Source organism: Leucoraja erinacea, chromosome 2, assembly GCF_028641065.1.
Source record: "Leucoraja erinacea ecotype New England chromosome 2, Leri_hhj_1, whole genome shotgun sequence".
NCBI lineage: Eukaryota > Metazoa > Chordata > Chondrichthyes > Rajiformes > Rajidae > Leucoraja > Leucoraja erinaceus.
In genome coordinates, this window is record NC_073378.1 from 51,926,159 (window position 1) to 51,946,311 (window position 20,153).

General features: G+C 41.2%; 1 protein-coding gene across 2 annotated transcripts in view; it reads left to right on the forward strand.

Moving 5' to 3' along the window:
- Window positions 1-20,153, forward strand: part of hecw1b (HECT, C2 and WW domain containing E3 ubiquitin protein ligase 1b) — a 451,931-nt gene that overhangs the window by 339,335 nt on the left and 92,443 nt on the right. For both annotated transcript variants that reach the window (XM_055656760.1, XM_055656770.1), the window contains 4 exons: window positions 12,436-12,506; window positions 15,271-15,392; window positions 18,888-19,073; window positions 19,192-19,326. In XM_055656760.1, the coding sequence (XP_055512735.1) occupies window positions 12,436-12,506; window positions 15,271-15,392; window positions 18,888-19,073; window positions 19,192-19,326 (514 nt within the window). The remainder of the gene's footprint in view (window positions 1-12,435; window positions 12,507-15,270; window positions 15,393-18,887; window positions 19,074-19,191; window positions 19,327-20,153) is intronic.

The window sequence follows — 20,153 nt, forward strand, 5'->3', positions numbered from 1 at the left end:
CCTGTACCCGCCTTCTCTCCATACCCCCTGATCCCTTTAGCCACAAGGGCCACATCTAACTCCCTCTTAAATATAGCCAATGAACTGGCCGCAACTACCTTCTGTGGCAGAGAATTCCAGAGATTCACTCTCTGTGTGAAAAATATTTTTCTCATCTCGGTCCTAAAAGATTTCCCCCTTATCCTTAAACTGTGACTCCTTGTTCTGGACTTTCCCAACATCGGGAACAATCTTCCTGCATCTAGCCTGTCCAACCCCTTCAGAATTTTGTAAGTTTCTATAAGATCCCCCCCTCAATCTTCTAAATTCTAGCGAGTACAAGCCGAGTCTATCCAGTCGTTCTTCAGATGAAAGTCCTGACATCCCAGGAATCAGTATGGTGTACCTTCTCTGTACTCCCTCTATGGCAAGAATGTCTTTCCTCAGATTAGGACGTTGCAGCATCTACAACGTTGGGTCCTGATCATGATGGGATATGATTACCACATAATTTACCGACAGTCTGCCGAGCATGCCAATGCGGATGCACTGTCTCGTCTACTGATTGGACCCGACCTGAATCTCGATAAAGAGGAGGCGATTGTTAAGGGCTTGGACACGCTAGAGGCAAGAAACATTTTCCCGATGTTGGGGGAGTCCAGAACCAGGGGCCACAGTTTAAGGATAAGGAGTAAGCCATTTAGAACGGAGACGAGGAAACACTTTTTCTCACAGAGGGTGGTGAGTCTGTGGAATTCTCTGCCTTAGAGGGCGGTGGAGGCAGGTTCTCTGGATGCTTTCAAGAGAGAGCTAGATAGGGCTCTTAAAAATAGCGGAGTCAGGGGACATGGGGAGAAGGCAGGAACGGGATACTGATTGGGAATGATCAGCCATGATCACATTCAATGGCGATGCTTGCTCGAAGGGCCAAATGGCCTACTCCTGCACCTATTGTCTATTGTCTTTTGTCTATTATGGAAATTGAGATGGACGTGAACGGTCATCGCCGATTTCCCCGTCTCCGCAAGGACGGTCGCCAACTACACGAGCACTACATCTATTACCGCAATTATACTGCCAAGGAAAGCAAATGGTGCGCTGGCAGGATCATGGCTCACATTGGAATGAAAATGTACACCGTCCAAGGACAAGACGGACAATGCAAATGGCATGATGACCAATTAAGAAGTCGCATTCCTCTAGCGAAGACTGCGCAGAACCTGACCAAAACCAAGCAGGCGGACACACCAGTGCCGAATCGTGTGCATATTGTAGTGCCTGACCTTGACGAAGTTCCGCCAGACCAACTCCCCGCCGATCTGCTTGTGGTCCTTCGTCGATCAACACTTTGCAATCGTGGTATTCCCCCAAGGCGACTCATTCAGGAATAGAGAAGTTCAAACTGGAAGGGGGAGTGTGATGTTTAGTAGACTGTGTGGGGTGGGAGGACCCGTTGCTCCTCCCGTGCAGCAGGTGGTGCTGCACAGGACAAAGAGAGATGTCTTGTATGTAGTTTATCGTGTGTGTGTGTGTGTGTGTGTGTGTGTGTGTGTGTGTGTGTGTGTGTGTGTGTGTGTGTGTGTGTGTGTGTGTGTGTGTGTGTGTGTGTGTGTGTGTGTGTGTGTGTGTGTGTGTGTGTGTGTGTGTGTGTGTGTGTGTGTGTGTGTGTGTGTGTGTGTGTGTGTGTGTGTGTGTGTGTGTGTGTGTGTGTGTGTGTGTGGTTATGTGCGTGCAGACATTTTGATTTGTTTTGCTGCCAACTTGAAGTAATGTAATAAAGACTTCTGTTGTACCTTGAAGACTCTCACGTACTTGTGCAAACCTAGAAGACAAACACGAAAATAAACATACAAGATGTACAGTGAAATGAAAGTGGCAATGCTTGCGGGATTGTGCAAAACCACAGAACAGAACCAGTATTTACATTTAAAAAAAGACAAAACAGTATTTACACCCGGGTGAGATCAGAGTTGACAGACCTGATGGCCAGTGGGAAGAAACTCCATCTCAGCTTCTCTGTTTTTGCTGTGTGACAGCGGAGGCACTTGCCTGACCGCAGCAGCTGGAACAGTCCGTTGCTGAGGTGGTCGTGGTCCTTCATGATCCTGCAGTCTCTGGATCTGCCCTCTTGGTGTATAGGTCCTGCAGGTGGGTGGAGTGTAGCTCCTGTGGTGCTTTCGGCCAAACGCACTACTCTCTGCAGAGCCTTCCTGTCCTGGGCAAGGCTATGGCAAAAGGGCTAGTGAGTAGGTATAGAGTCGACCATGCCATGATAGGTTAAATTAACACTCCTGTGTTATAACCATTCTATGATTCAATTATACTGTAATTTTCATGAGGGCTTCAATACCAAATTATATCTTGTTCAAAGAATATTTGTCCTTTCATCACAACTTTCTGTCTTCTATCGCTAATCTAATTCTGAATCCATATGATTAAGTCACTGTTAATCCTGTACATCCTAATATTTTGGATCCGTCTACCATGACAGACTTTATCAATATCAACAATCCAACCCTCATCGATCAGCTTCATCACCTCCTCAAAAACTCGATCAAGTTACTAAGCCACATACAAAACCATGCTGACTGTCCCATGCTAATTAACTAACTCTCCTCCAAATTTGAGTAAATCCTCTCCCAATGAATGTTCTCCACTAGCCTCTCTACCGCTAACATGAGGCTGACCAACCTATTTCCTTTCTTAAACAAAGGCACAACATTAGATATAGACACAAGAATCAGCAGATGCTGGTTTACAATAAAACACGCAAAGTGCTGGAGTAAAGGGGCTGTCCCACTTGGGCGACCTAATCCACGAGTTCTGGCGAGTTTGCTCTCGACTCATACTCACAGCAAGGTCAACACGAGGTCCTAGGAGGTCTTTGTAACTCTCCTTCATGCTCGAGAGTAGTCCCCGTGTACTCGAGGCCTCAGCTAGGTCGCGACATATTTTTCAACATGTTGAAAAATGCCCGTGAGTAAAAAAAGGGCGCCATGGAAAAAAATCAATACTTTTTTTACTCGTAAAGTTTAGTCGTAGTAGGTCGGCATGTTAGTCGTAGGTAATCAAGGGTAATGGAAGGTAGTCGAAAATAGTCTTCATCATAGTCGAAGGGAGGTCGAAGGAGGTCGTCTTCACTCTCCACTATTCGGTGTCCAATTTTCCCGAAGTTAGTGGTAGCTGGTCATAGCTAGTCGAAGCTAGTTTTCAAAATAGTCGAAGGAGGTCGAAGGAGATCTTCTACATAGTCGAAGGAGGTTTTCAACATGACATTTTTTCAAACTCTCCTAAACTCTTCTAAACTCGCCATTTAGGTCACCCCTGGGATAGCCCCTTTACCCAACTGGTCTGACAGCATCAATCCGTACCAGTACATTAGCTATAATTCCACGTAACTATCTTGATCAACCTAGTGTGGGACCTTATTAAAAGCTTCCTGAAAATAAACCACACCCACTTTATCTACTCCACTAGTCATATCTTCAAAGAAGTCCAATAGATTAGCCAAACATGACTTCCCTTTTATAAATACACACATATTTTATAAATACTCGTCTCACGCCTATTACTCTTTTGCAAGTTTGCAGATGATACAAAAGTGTGTGGGTTTGCAGACAGTGAAGATGATTGTGCAAAATTGCAGCAGGATTTTGATCGATTGGCTAAGTGGGCTGAGGAATAGTTGATGGAATTTAAAGCCGAGAAATGTGAGGTGTTGCATTTTTGTAAATCTAACATGGGCCGGAACGACACAGCGAATGGTAGGGCTCTGGGGAGTGTTGTAGAGCAGAGGGATCTCGGAGTGCAGGTGCACACAGTTCCCTGAAGGTGGAGTCGCAGGTAGATCTGGTGGTCAAAAAGGTTTTTGGCACGTGGCTTTCACCCAGAGTATTGAGTATAAAAGTTGGGAGGTCATGTTGCATTTGGATTAGACGTTGGTGAGGCCACACTTTGAGTATTGTGTTCAGTTCTGGGCACCGTGTTATAGGAAAGATGTTGTCAAGCTGGAAAGGGTACAGAGAAGATTTACGAGGATGTTGCCAGGACTGGAGGGTCTGAGCTATAGGCAAAGGTTGAATAGGCGGGACTCTAGTCCTTGGAGCTCAGGAGGATGAGGGGTGATCTTATAGAGGTGTATAAGATCATGAGAGGAATAGATCAGGTAGATGCACAGAGACTCTTGCCCAAAGTAGGTGAATCTGGTACCAGAGGACATAGGGTTAGTGAAGAGGAAAATATTTAATAGGAATCTGACGGGTAAGATTTTCACACAAAGGGTGGTGGGTGTATGGAACAAGCTGTCAGAGGAGTTAGTTGAGGCTGGGACTATCCCAACCTTTAAGAAACAGTTAGACAGGTACATGAATAGGACATGTTTGGATGGATGGACCAAATGCTGGCAGGCGGGACTCGTGTAGCTGGGACATGTCGGCCGGTGTGGGCAAGTTGGGCAAAAGGGCCTGCTTCCATACTGTATCACTCTGATTCTTTATGGCTAATTTTTCTCTGCATTCACAGAGAACTGACTTGCTGAAGCTGAATTGTTTCTAATCAGTCATAAAGCTTCAAGGTTCTAATATTTTCCACTTCAGATTTCCTTTCTTGAACTGCAGATCATTGTTTAAAATGTGTGGAATTCCTCCCTTCTCAGTGAAATTCTTTAATCCCCAATGTGGAAACTTCCTTTAAGATGTATCGTTGAGCATTCTTTTAAACCCCATCAGTGCTTTTTTTGTAAACAAAAAAGTGGCAATACACATGATTCCTTGGAGCGTATGAAAGAACTGCAGATGTTGGTTTGATCCAAAGATAGATACAAAATGCTGGAGTAACTCAGCGGGACTCAGTCTGAAGAAGAGTCAAGACGCGAAACGTATACTGTATAAGGGCCTGAACACATAATTTAATTAATAACTTTATTTATTTTTTAACTTTTTAATTTAGATTTTTTGTAATGTTAACATTTGTAAAAAAGTGAAAATCTCACTTTTAATTCTTTAGAGGTGTCGGTATCGTGCTGGTGTGTACCGACAAAAAAAAGGCACTGCATTCCACGGTTTCTGCTTTGAATTATCTGATCAGTATCTTGATCTCCATGTATTGTAACAGATCCAGGCTGCTTTTTTGCAATGTCTTAAAATTCCCGAGGAGATTTGTACAACTTCCAGACTAATATTCATCAGAAACACTGCCATGTCCTGCCCTTGACACCAACCCAGATGGTTACTTGAAAGTCTCAATGATCCAGAATAAACACAAAATAACATTTAATATTTCTAACATTTCAAACAATTTGTTTTTCAAAGACTACTTATGAACAATTAAGTTTATTTGTAACCACTGGTCATATTTGAAACATAAAATTAGCATTAGCAAATAAAATCCTTTTAACCCCACATCTTTGAATCATATTTTCGGGAAAATCTAGTTGAGGAAAATATTTCATGTTTATGTCACAGCATTCAAAAATCACACATTTAATTCACCACATCAGTAAACTCAAAGTCTCAAAAGAATGTTACAATTTTATTTTCCCTGCAGATAACAAAGGAACACTGTGAGACTGGTTTAATTTAGAGAGTACAAAGTGAGCTCTCTGAATTATTGGCATAATGTCAAGGAAACATTTGTCATGCTATTAAATATTAGCCCAGAAAAGTAGGCAGATACAGATAAGCAATGGCATAAAGTGTGGGGATGTATACTGTACAATTATATAGATGCATTATTTTGTTGCCAAACAAAAGACGGATATATGAAAGACAATACCTTGCTTCTAACCTTCAATAGCAATGGTGTTTATGTAAGTGAATGTCACGGATGCACAGTCTATGATTATTTGTTCTTTAAATTTCATTAGGAGAAACAGAATCATTATTTGTTTTCAATTAACATAAGAAATTGGATAGATGCAGAAAGCCATATAAACCTCAAAAATAAATGAGCACCTTCCCTTTTAGCTACTGTATTTAGAACATAGAACATAGAACAGTACAGCACATGAATGTGCTCTTCAGCCCACACACTGTCATGATGTCATGCTCAACTGTTCTCATTTGCCTGCAGATAATCCATATCCCTCCATTCTCTGCATTTCTATGTGCCTATTTTAAAGGTTCTTAAATGCTGCTCTCGTATCTGCCTCCACCACCACCCCTGGCAATGCGTTCCAGGCCCCCACTAGCTTCTACGTTTAAAAAAAAATTGCATTGCAATTGTCCATTCAATTTTCCACCTCTCACCTTATAGCTATGCCCCCTTGTGATGGGCATTTCCACCCTGGGGAAAAAGGTACTGACTGTCTTCCCTATCTATGCCCTTCATCATTGTATATTCTTCTATCTAGTCTCCTCTCAACCTCCAAGTTCCCAAGAAAACAATCTGTCTATCTAACCTCTCACTGTCTATCTAACCCCTTACTGTAGCTGAAACCCTCTAATCCAGGCAGCATTTTAGTAAATCTCCTCTGCACCCTCTATAAAACCTCCACATCTTTCCTGTAATGGGGCGACTGGAACTGTACACAATACTCAAAATACAGCCTGACCAAATTCCTATAGAGCTGCATCTTGATTTCCTGAACGAGTACAGTTGATGGGCCGAATGGCCTAATTCTACTTCTATCACTTATGACCTCTTATAGTCAATGCCCCTAGCAATGAATACCACATTGCACACCTAGCATACCACAGCCTTATTTGCCACCCAATCTACTTTACTGAGCTATGAACTTGGAATCATAGATCCCTCTGCATATCAATGCTGTTAATTGTCTTGTCATTAACAGTATACTCTCTCCTTATATTCAACCTGCCAAAGTGCAACGCCTCACATTTGCTCAAGTTCATCTGCCATTTGCTCAAACTCCATCTGCCATTTCTCTGTCCATTTCTGCAGCTGATCTATATCCCGCTATATCTTCTAACAGCCTTCCTCACCGTGTGCAACTCCTCCAATTTTGACGTCATCAGCAAACATACTCACCAACTATTTATTTATTACTATTTATTTATTACTATTTATTTATTACTATTTATTTCAATCCATTTTTAAAACTTAGTGTAACCACTAATAGCTCAAATACTAACCTTGCATCCTGCCAAGAAAGTCTACATTGGAATACGGGGAATTGGCTGAAGTTGCATTCAAAATGTGCTGTTAATAGTTAAAGCTTGTCAATTCAATTGCTGGTAAATTAGATTAGTACAGATGGGTACTTGGTAATTCAACATGGAAAGGGTGGGCTGAAGGAATCTGTTTCTGAGTTGTTTGACTATGACTGTATAGATTCATATTGATAGGTTTAAGGTGAAGGGGGGCAAGAATTAATAGGGACCTAATGGGCAACTTTTTCACTAACAGGTGAGTATATGAAATGAGTTGCCAGAGGAGGTAGTTGAGGCAGGTGGTATAACAGCATTTAAAGGACACCTGGCCAGGTATATGGACTCAAAAGGTTTGGAGCTATATGGGCCAACAGAGACAAATGGGACTAACTTTGATAGGGCATTTTGATTGGACTGGACAAGTTTAGTTTAGCTTAGTTCACAGTGCCAATAAATTGTGCAAATTTAGATCTTTTTGCCTCCTTTGCAAATAATGATATGGCATTCAAATATTTTTTTGCTTTTAATGCTCAGAATGTTTACTTTGCAAAGCTTGCATAAGAAATCACTTACTAAAATAGTGAAAAGATCCTGCAGTATATTTGGCCTTCTGTGATTAGTTCAGTTTATTTTTTAGTTTATTTTAGTTTAATGTCACGTACCAATGTGCGATGAAAAGCTTTTTGTTGCGTGCTATCCAGTCAGCAGAAAGAGTATACATGATTACAATCAAGCCGTCCACCTTGTACAGAACCAGGATGAAGGGAATAACGTTTAGTGCAAGATAAAGTCAAGTAAAGTCCAATTAAAGATAGTCTAAGGAACTCCAATGAGGTAGATGGTAGGTCAGGACTGCTCTCTAGTTGGTAATAGGTTGGTTCAGTACCCTGATAACAGCTGTGAAGAAACTGTCCCAGAATCTGGAGGTTTGCATTTTCAAACTTCTGTACCCCTTGCCAAAGAGAGGGAAGAGAAGGGATTGTCCAGGGTGAGATTCATCTCTGATAATGCTGGTGGCCTTGCTGAGACAGTGTGACGTGTAGATAGAGTCAATGGAAATGAGTTTGTTTTGCATGATGGTCTGGGTTGTTTAACAATTATCTGCAATTTCTTGTGGTCTTGGACAAAGTTGTTCCCAAACAATGTTGTGATGCATCTCAATAGAATGCTTTCTACAACGCATCTGTAGAAGTTGTTGAGAGTTGTAGGGGACATGCTGAACTTCCAAAACCTCAAAGAAGGCATTGGTGTACATTCTTGGTAATTGCTTCGATATATCTGGTCCAGGACAAGTTGCTGGTGATATTTTCTCCTAGAAACCTGAAGCTTTCAACTATCTCTACTTCGGCACTTCATTGTAAACCGGGGTATGTGCACCACTTTGCTTCCTGAAGTCACTCGTAATATCCTTTGTCTGGCTGACATTGAGGGAAAGATTGTTGTCTTGGCATCAGGTTACAAGGTTCTCCTTCCTGTACTCCATCTCATCATTATTTGATATCTGGCCCATTACAGTGGTGTTGTTTGCGACTTTGTAACTTGAGTTGAGTTTGTATTTGGCTGCAATGTCGTGTGTGTATGAGGAGTAAAGAAGGGGGCGGAGAACGCATCTTGTGGGACAACAGTGTTTTGGATTATTGTAGAGGATGATTTGTAAGACCGTTATCATCATCTAAAAGCATTGCAAGGAAATTACCATTAAGGAGATCCGCTGTCATTAGTAGAGGCAGGCTAAAGCACATGCTACAAAATTAGATTTACCCTTTTTGGTGTGTTACAAACCCATCTGTTACCAATATGTGTAGCACCCATATCCCCTCAGGAAAAAAAAATCTGTAACAATGCAGAAAAACACAGATTGTGATGTTTTTAAACTCAGAATTGTGTATGTTTCATGAAGGCATTTACATGAAGAAATTGTGACAGCTTTGCCATTATCACAGAGATACAAGCCCGCAGTTAAAGAATACTGCCTGTAGCAGCCAGATCACAGGAGTATCACAATCTGCCGTGGGGGATTGGCAGCATAGAATAATGTAATGGTGGATTCCCCTGTGGGGAAAAAACAAACTGCTAGAGGAATTCAGCAGGTCAGGCAGCAACTGTGGAAGAAAATGCACAGATGACATTTAGGGTTGGGACTCTTCTTTTTTCTCCTGGGTAGCTGAATAGCTCGCCTGACCATCAGATGATAATCAAAGGACAGGCCAGCACTGGTCCCAAGCCACATTAAGGAGCCTGTGCTCGCAGCATATTTCACCGAGATGCTTAATAAAGAGATACAGCAAACATTGTTAGTGATGAACGTGAAAAATCAGCCTGGCAGAGTCTATGGGACAAACTTTGAGGTCACAATAGTTACAGTTAAATTCACATTACATTGCCAACTTGCTGTGGGTTTTCTCTTTGTTTTTGTGTGAGTGTAAAGTGCATGTTCAATGTTAAATCATGATCGTGAACCAACTGGGCCACACAGTTGCGTAGAAATTGGATGTAATCCTCTTTTGGCCATCATCTGTCCGGCATTAATGCTCATTTAGATCCACTGCAAAAAATCATGAAATACAATAATTGTGGAAAAGGGCACGGCGAACATGGTGATATCATTGAACACCCACCTCATGCCAGACGAGTGTCCAACGTGCTGAAGTGAGCTGGGGCTGGAAATGTCTGCAGAGTTTTCTCATAGTCGGTAACCGGCCTGGAAATTATCACTAGCACTACTTATGTGCATTAAATGAGTTAAATGACTTTCATGTACAACACCGGAAAGAGTGGATCCAATTTCTAGACAACAATTCATCACCCAACACATTTCTCATTCCATATTTCAGGGGGGAAAAAAAGTATTAAATATTTTGGTAATGCTGTAATTAATTTACTGTTCTTTTAGCATTAAACAACTTAAAGAAATCACTGATTAAATGATCAGAGGTATAAAGTGCACATGGGTAAGGGTGCGGTCTCCACTGGTCTCTTTTTAGAAAAATAGCAGATGCCCTTTATAGTCAGGGCCTGTGGTTGCCCTAAAAATGAATCTCTGTGGATGAAAGGTACTGAAGGCGAAACATCATTTAACCTTCTAAATGCTGAAAGAGCGATTGAAACAATTTTTAAGTGAACTTCAAATACCTTCAGTTCTTGAAACTACAAATATTCCAGTAGTTAACATGTGCTTGGAACATAAAGTGCACAAAAAACACACCGCTGCACCAGGATCTGTACTTTTGAAATGCAGGACTAGAACTTAATTCTGAAACGGAGCCAAATAAATCACTAACTTGGTCCATGCCTCTCTGCCAACTCAGCCTGAAATCATTCAAGCACAAATTCCTCCAACTAATGAAAGTGGAAGCCCGATATCATGAATGGCACAAACGGGTACATTTATCAAATCTATACTCCCGGCAGAGAGTTGCACTGACAGAGGTCAGAGAATAAATTGTATTCTATAGTAGCTCTATCTCCTACTAGTACTCTCTTCAAGCTTGGCTTCTTGCTAGAAGTGGTGATTGTATTCCCCCCTATTGTCACAGAAATATTTATTGTACAGTGATCTTCATGCACAATTGTTTGGTGCTGTAGCAGAATTTAGTCCAGCTCATGTGTTAAGTTGCAACCTGATCCTAGAGTGGGTTGAGGCAATGGTTCTTGTTGATGTGGCATTGTGAAGGGTTTGGAATCTGGGGACTGTTTCAAAATGTTTGGTTTTAATGCCATATAATTTCAATGCAATGTCAGACTTGATTTAAAGAGTGGTAAATGAATTATTAGAACCCGTTGAGCACACAAGTCAAACTTTTTTTTAGTGCATATTTCTCCAAGTTCTGGAATTCCTTCTGAAAGTCTCTGTTTTTCTACCTTTTTTTCCTTCTTTAAGCAGTTCTTTAAAAATGGTGCTATTAAAATTGTGGCAAAATGACGGTATCTAAATATGATTGATTATGCCCCTGTGAAATAATTCAGGACAATTTGGCGCAATAAAGGTACCAACTAACTGGAAGTTGTTTTTCAGTGTACAAGATCTTGTAAATGTTTAAAAGTCATTACCCAAGAACAGTGCATTGCTAATCTGTACAATTTTTGAGTTCAGTGCAGAACTTGGTAATGTAACAACAGTTTCACTTAAGAGGCATTAAGGCAGGCACATGTTTGGGTAACAAACGGAGGGATATGCATTATGTTTAGTTTAACTTAGCATCATGGTCAGTGTGGATATCGTGAGCCCCAGGACCTATTCCTGTGCTGCACAGGCAAGTTGCATTGCTACTCGACAAAGCCTATTGCAGTCTTGGCTGTCAACAGCAGCAACATTATGAAAGGAGCAAGATTTGAAGTGCATTGCCCTGAAATTCTTTGCAATGTAATTACAGTGGTTTCACTTTCTTTAATTTGTAAAGGACGGATGACCAAGTATTATTGCAAACAAATGTCTGCCCAAAATGGTTGTCAACTCAGCATTTGTTAGATTTGTAGGTTTGCCCCAGTACGCATTAGGCTACATCACTACTTTGTGTAACATGGTTGTTTTTTTTGGATTAATTAATTGATTAAAAGGTGCAGCATGGAAACAGGCCCTTCAGCCCACTGGGTCCACGTCGACCATTTTATACTAGTTCAGTGTTATCCCACATTTGCAACCACTAGGAGTAATTTATAAAGGTCAATCAACTACAAACCCAAGAGGACACAAAATGCTGGAGTAACTCAGCAAGTCAGGAAGCATCTCTGGAGAACATGAATAGGTGATGTTTCAACGTGACGACGTGCCCTTTTGTGTATTAACCAGCATCTGCAGTTATTTTCTTTCTTCAATCTACACACCTGCACATCTTTAGGATGTGGGAGGAAACCAGTGCACCAGGAAGAAGCCCACGTAATCACAGAGAGATATGCAAATTCCATACAGACAGCTCCTGAGGTCAGGATCAAACTTGGATCTCGGGTGCTGTGAGGCAGCAGCTATGCCACTGAGCTGCCCTTTACTTGAACTTACTGAAAAACGGATGTGGGATTTGGGGAATAATTGATATTTGCTGCTTTTATGCATCTCTTAATAATTAATTCATAAGCAGAACTGAATGAGTTTGGAGAGCTTGACCCCTGACTGACAACACTATTGTCAAGGACACTGACGGCAGAAATATATTTCCCTGATAGTTACTGCCTCAAGTCACGAGAGCCAACCTTGATTTATAACACAGACCTGGTTGTCATGGCAACAATTTAATTGGTTTCGAACTGTAACTGCAGTAACACTGCTTCCCTTCTCACTCCATTATAAACGCCATCAGGCAGCTATTTCTGCATTCCAATGAAATCATTTCTCATTCTGGTTTGACAACAGGTATCAGAATATCCAGCGGACAATTGCAACGGAAGATGAGGCCATAGCTGAGATTCCACAATCAAACGCAGGTTTGTATATTCTTGAACACAGTGGCTTTGGAAACCCTTGACACAATTCCAAGCATAACATCAATATTTCTTCCTTTCTCAGGCATGATTACTGCAGTTAAAATGGCCAGGAAGCATCACTTGGAATTTCACAAGACCATCTGCTGTGGTTATTGTGAAATTGCAATTTCAGTTGTTCTCTAAAAGTAATTAGCATTATTATTGTAAAAATACTTTCCCAGTCATCATTACATGAAAGTAGACGAAAGTCCGGTGAAGACATTAGTAATGCCACATAAATTATCAAAAGTCAATGCTGAATTGCAAAGGCAACTAGTGCACCTGCAGGCTTTGGAATAGAATTAGCAAATAGATCAAAGCCATCACAAGGAAAATGTGAGCTGCCTGTTCCTCTTAATACCGTGCATGGGGCAGTGAAAACACTGACAGGCTTCAAACTACAGCAGTGGAATCAATCACCAGCATTGTGCAGATCCCTCTGAGCCGTTTTACATCATGTAACATATGTACTAGTGACTCGCACATCTGACTGCTGATTGATGCGAAGGTGTCACGAACAAAGAGCAGAGAAATAGTTAATGGAAAAGTGTGAAAATTGATGTATGCTCACAAGAACGCCCCAAGCAACAGATGATGTTGACATCTGTACTAATTCCTTGGCCCATCAAATATTTTATTTGCTAGAATATGAGTCTTATTCAATTTGTTTTTGGTTTTGATTTTCAGTAAGTGCATGTTGCCGAAAAGGTATCAATTACAGTTTATGTATAAACCAAGGAGCCTTGGTAAAATGCCACAATGCATCTTGTAGACACTGCATTGTGAGCATGGTGTACTGATATTACTGATTTATGGAATGCAATGTTTTTAACTTAAACAATTAAGTTATTAATTACGGGATGCAGCTGCAGGTAAGACCTTTTTATTGCCCACGCCCAGCTGTCCTGCAAACAGTGAACCACTTTGAACCATGCCATCACATGGTTACAATACTTCCGAGGTCCTTTGTGGTAGTGCAGGAATTATTTATTCCTTTCACCTCTAGATATTCGGATGGGGTTAGTAAATCTAAATCATTTTTGACAGAAGCACTCGGATACACTCCGTTCTACCAACATGTTCTATAACCACGAACTACAAATAAAATACCTTGGAGTCTTCTTGTACCTGGTTTGTCAACAGCCTCTAATCCAGCCAGCATCCTGTTTAACCTCTTCTGCACTCTCTCCAAAGCTCCCCATCCTTCCTGTAATAGGATGACCAGAACTGCACACAGAGCTAATAGGACTTGATGTTTCAATCCCTGTAATAAGTCAGCACTCTTGCTATTTGCAGTGGGATTGGAGTGGTGAAAGGTAGGGTAGGTACGTCATCGGGGTCATCAGGTGGGCACCCTCCTTCTTTGACGTTTCATTGATAAGCCCACAACATCTTCATAGGGCTCAACGGTGATACCTGGCGTCCCAGTTACACCCCCCTCAGTTCCATACCCTCCTGTCTTCATCTTGCAGCCCAATTGTTGTCTCTCCTTTTGATCCAAATCCAATTGCTGCTTTTTTCTGCAGAATTTGATAATTACTTGATTGCTTGTTGGAGGGAGCGACCCCTCACCCCCATTTTCTTTAATAGCCTGGTCATAGATGTAGCAACAAATCCCCTGCATCCCACTTCTACAGGGAAATCTTGGTCTTCCAGCCATTCTGGGCAGCTTCAGTTGCCAGTTCAGAGAACTTGGTCTTTTTCCTCTCATAAGCTTCTTCAACACCATCTTCCCATGGAACTGTCAATTCCACAACGTATGCCAACGTGGCTGTTGTGGACCACAGGACCATGTCTGGCCGGAGTGTTGTAGCAACAATGTCTGGGGGAAACACAAGCCTTTTTTCTAAGTCCACTTCCATTTTCCAATCCCGAGCAGGCTGCAGAATGCTTGCATCCATTGATGTTATCTGGTGCTCTGGAGGTTGGCCTGCTGGTACAAATGTTGTAAAGTGGACATTTCCTGCCGATGTTGGTGGGGAAGCATTTGTGATCGTTCACCACTGTTCAAGGATTGATGACAGCTGTCTGAGAACTTGGTTATGCCACCAAGTATAACGCGTTTGGCCGAGGCTCATAGTGCATCCTGTTAAAATGCATCTTAATGATGCATGTGCTTGGCAAAGGGAGCAAGCGGGGTCTTCTCCAAACCACTGCTTCAGGTTCTGGGGTGATGGTAGAACATCATAAGTGGCTCTGATGACAAAACTTAGCCGAGATCCCTCCATTTGCCAGATGTCTCGCCAGCTGAGTTTCCTCTTTTCCAGGCTCTCCCAGTAAGTCCATTGGCCCTGTTTGGCCATTGAGACGGCCTTGGCGTGTCGCTCTGCCTCCTCCCGTCTTCTCACCTCCTAGTAAAATTGATTGTTGAAGTCAACGACCCTCAGAGGGTTTCATATTGTGTTCCTATAAAACTGTCCGTATTGTGATTTTCCAACAATAAGTCGTCATCGGCGCATGTGTCAAGAAATGCACATTGAAAAACAATAATTTTGTCTGTTTTAATGATTTTTTAAAAATCAGATCAATTCAATGAGTGCAATGTATTCCACATCTCAATTTTTTAGGTAGTGATTTGTGAATTTTTTCAAGTGATTTGTGAATTCTGTTAGAGTGAATTTCTGTTACCCAAATGGTGTTATATATGAGGGACACAGCGTGTCTGTTTCTGACACTTTCTGTACTTTAGCAATAATATTGTATTTCCATTTCTTTTTGTTGCTAGAACTGAGACGAGAGGGATCTTTGTCTCCAGTGAATTCTCAGAAAATTAACATGTTATTGCAATCTCCAACTGTCAAATTTATCACCAATCCCGAGTTTTTTACCGTGCTGCATTCAAACAATGTAAGTACTCTTTATAATCTCTCCAGGTTGTCTAGTAACATGAAGTTCAGCAAAATATTCTGTATTGTTTAACATGGCTGAGTTAGAACTGCTTCCTATGACTGGGAATTGCTCATTTCCATGTGCATGCTGGGAATCCCTGGCTCTTTCTCACCTCGCTTGATTCTTGCTCTATTCCTAAGTTTCCCATTGGTTTCCACAGGATGAGTAGAAATTAATCTTAATATCACCCTAAACGCTTTTCTAGAGTCATGGCTTCCACCCTAGTTCTCCCTTTCCCAGTTCGTCCTGCCAATTGACTGAAACCGAGTCAGACCGTTCAGAACATTGCTGTTAGATTTCACCACATGATGAGACTATGTCTTTCTTAAGTCAATTTCCACCTTTATTACAGCATCTGACTGCACTCGTCGCTCATCTGTTGAGAAAGCTCTCACACTCATCTGTTGCCACAAGAATTCATTATTCCAACGTATTCGTGACTAGTCTATAAACATGATGTCACTTCTACCTGACCACACATTCACCTATTCCCCTTTCACCATCAACGTGAAAACCTACATTGGCTTCTAGTTACACATTTCTCATCTTTGGTTTCAAATCCCTCCTCGACTTTGCCCTTTCGACTTTATGAAACTCTAGCCAATACAACCTCCTTGACAGTTCTCGCCTGTTAATCTTTCTCCAGTCCTAAACGTGAACCTAAACCAAACCAATTGCTGCTCTTCCCTTTGCCTTTCGCTTTGTCTTTCCCCCTTAAGACGCTCCTTAACACTTAAAGGCTTGTCCCACTCTGTGATTTTTTCGGCGACTGCCGGCGTCACGTCAGGGTCACCAAAAGATTTTAAACATTTCAAAGTCCAGCGGCGACAAAAAAAATGTTGCAACACTTGAAAAAACACTGCGCGTCAATACGTCATCACGCCACGTCACGCCGCAAATTTTTCGGTGACCTAATACATCAGTCAATGATGCCGGCAGTCGCCGAAAAATCGCCAAGTGGGAGAGGCCCTTTACCTCTTCTCTGACTAAATTTATAGTCATTGATCTAAATACTAGTTTTTGGCTCAATGTTAATTTTTTGTTCATTAAGTGTCCTGTGAAACAATTTGGAATATTTTACAACATTAAGTACATATTAATCTAAACTTTTAATTTTAGTCTCTGTTTTTCTTTCTTGTATGATCGAATTTGGAATGTTTTGTGTTTTTTCGTATACAAATTAAATTCATCATCCTATCTATTTCATGGCCAGATTGTATGCATTGTTGTTTCCTCTCTATTATTGTGCTTGGTATTCTACTGCTCATATTAGAATCTTCACCCATCTCTTAACAGATATCTTCAAACCGCACAGCAGACCTTGTCAAAACAGCACTATAATTCCCAGTCTGACTCTCGCTCTCTGTCTCCTACATTGTTTCAACAAAGCTCTATGTAAGCTTGAGGAACAGTACCCATCTTCCCATCAGGCATGTTACCGACTGCAAGCTCTCCATTGAGAGTTCAGCAGTTTCAATTAATGAACATTTACAGATTTCTAGTATTCTGTGCAAATTGTTTAGGTAATTTCAGATTATCTTACTGCATTTCACCACCACTAAGCTTTTGTGCTCTTGCACCATCACTTTTTTTCATGTAATCTCTCCTGTCTTCTATCATAATACCGAGTTTCCCTTTGGTTCTCTTCCACTCCTTTCACTGTAGCTTACAACTAATGTATCTCTGATTGTTGTTTCAATTTCTATCAAAAATCACCTACCTGAACAGTTAATTCATTTTCTTTCCCTCAGATGATGCCTAACACGCTGAGCATTTCCAATATTTTATTTCTGTTTTATTTCTGTGCTGCTATGCCATGCCTCTTGAACAATACAATTTTTCTTTCTGATTTCTACTGAATTTGCAGTAGTTAATGGTCCTTGCACAAATTGATTTTTTGAACATTTCTTTCTATCTCGTGTTTTTCCTTGCTGCCTTTCTAACCTTTGATAAATTGCTTTTATTGATAGCAAACTCTTTCCCATCAAATTGATGTGTTCCGTGATTCAGAGCAACATAAAATTGTTTGACAAAGGATACACAAGAAAACAGTTATTCAAAGTGTTTGGTTAATTTTCCACTACAGTAGCTTTTCTCAGTGAATGTGCTCCAATAGTAGTCTGAATTACATCATTGTGCCAAAGTTTGTCAAGTTCAAGTTATGCACAAAAGCATTATTATCTGGATTAGAACATGTGAGAAAATGCATTTTTTTTAGGGAAATGGCACAGACATTTGCATCTGCGATTCATATCAGTGCAGTTAATGTTTTCCTAGATTCATTCACCCACCTGACAACATTACATTCCTTTATTATTGGCTGCCAGAGCTTTTTTTTTGTTGACAAAAAGGTGCTGGTGCTCATATAAGAGTTCACGAGATGCTACTGGCTGCTATACGTCAAATTATTTTTCAACTTTTTAGAGGTCCTGGTACTGTCACAAAGAAAGCACTGCTCATAACCAATTACCTTAATTAAAAACACAGAAAATCTAGTAGTGCATTATGCAATGTTTGGCAATTGAAAGGTGTGTTGGGACTTAAATGTCTTGCGCACAGAACCTACCATCCTCATTGTCAATGGTCAGGATAATGGACACAGCAACAGTGGTAATATTTTCATTGCTGGCAGCCATTTTGTCTAACTCACATCAGAGCTGTGTGCTCAAAGTTATATTCCCCTTATTATACCTCACCTTTTAGAGACATGGGGCCGCACGCAGCAAGGATGTGTTTGCGGTAGACTATCGCCTGAGGTGTCAGGCATACAAGAGATAATCATGCCTTTCTTTCCTTTGTGCTTTCACTCATCTTCAGGGCATTTTCAAAGCTGATTTTTTATGGCTATCAAGGAGAGATTACTTGACAGTCTAACACTCTGCCCAGTGATCAGTGTGGCAATGATGAAGCAGCTGTGATCTTCCCAAGCAGCCTCTAATGACAACTCCTCTGCTCATGACACGTTATGCACACTACCCTATTGTTGTTTTTAATGTATTTTTGTTCAACTTCATTCATTTTTGCAGTGGATCTAATTGATTATTGGTGTTGTACTCTGTATCGACTGCATCAAACCAGGGTGAAATTCAATTTCCAGGCAATCATGTAGCCTAGTTGGATCATGAACAAGATTCGACAGAAAGCTAACAACAATGGTCTGATGAAAGACACAGAATGCTGGAGTAACTCAGTAGGTTGTGCAGCATCCCTGGAGGACATGGATAGGTGGCGTTTCGGGTCTGGACCCTTCTTCAGGAAGTGTCTGAAGAAGGGTTCCCACCTGAAACGTCACCCGTCCATATTCTCCAGATATGCTGCCTGACCCGCTGAGTTACTCCAGTATATTGTGTCTTCGTTTACCAGCATCTACAGTTCCTTGTTCATGGCAATGGTCTGTTATTGGTCTTTGAGAGTAAAGTATAGAATTGCTCAAGCCACTTTTTCCATTTTCAGAGTGCCTATCGAATGTTTACCAACAGTACCTGCTTGAAGCATATGATACTGAAGATCCGCAGGGATGCCCGGAATTTTGAGCGATACCAGCACAATAGGGACTTGGTGACTTTCCTGAACATGCTTGCAGATACGCAGCTCGAGCTTCCTCGAGGGTGGGAAATAAAGACTGATCAACAGGGCAAGGTAAGGGCAGTTTTCAGTTTCAAGTATCTTGTGTGTTTTTTTTCTGTAATCTATAAAGTATTCTATTTCTAATCATACCAAACATGCTTAATCCTAATGGAAATGTTCTCCTTTCTAGTCATTTTTTGTTGATCACAACAGTCGTGCAACAACATTTATTGATCCCAGGCTTCCACTGCAAAATGGGCGTTTGCCGAATCATTTAACGCACAGGCAACACTTGCAGCGTCTGCGCAGTTACAGCGCAGGGGAGGTAAGTCACAGACAAATTTATATGCGTTCATGTGCTATATTAGGGAGCTGAGAACAACCAGACCAGATTAATACTCTGGAGGATAGCTGTGGACGCCAATCTGCTGTCATTTGTATTCAACTGCAATTCTGCTCCTAAAGCTTACCCCGTTAGTCTAGTTCAGTAAAACACTGAGTGAAGCACTGGATCAACTAAACTTCTTCATTCGCAATCACAAACGAACTTCCTATCCTAACCGCGGGTCCGATCCTTGTCTCTACTCGTCCAAACCCTTCAGCCTCATACGAATAGACGCCTCCAGATGGTCAGCATGGTCCCAGAAGATTGACCTCGATCCATGTGGTGTCCCCTCTTTTATACAGTATCGGACCCGTGGCGCGAAATACATGGGGGTGGCATCCTCCATTTTGTCACATACTAAATTGGCCAATATTATCACAACAAGTACCAAAACAATATGCAAAGGTTTCCTAACAGTTGAGTCCATGTGTGTTCTGGCATGAATGGAATAAAGCCGCACACACAAGATGATCCTCTACTCATTGTCTGTTGCATTTTTTTATTGTAATGCTTTTTTATATAAACTTACATGCTGAATCTACAAGGGTATATAATAAGGAAACAGAGAGGCAATTGTAATGAAACAGTTATTTTGAAATAAAATTAACCATATGTTTCCTCTCTGTTGAAATGAACTGTAAGTAGCTCTTAGTTCGTTGGCGCTGCTAATTGGTTTACACTGTCACCGTAGTTCCCTTGCTAAGTCAATCCATGCCAATCTGATTAACCTGACGTGAATGGTTAATTGTATGCTTTGAACTGTAATG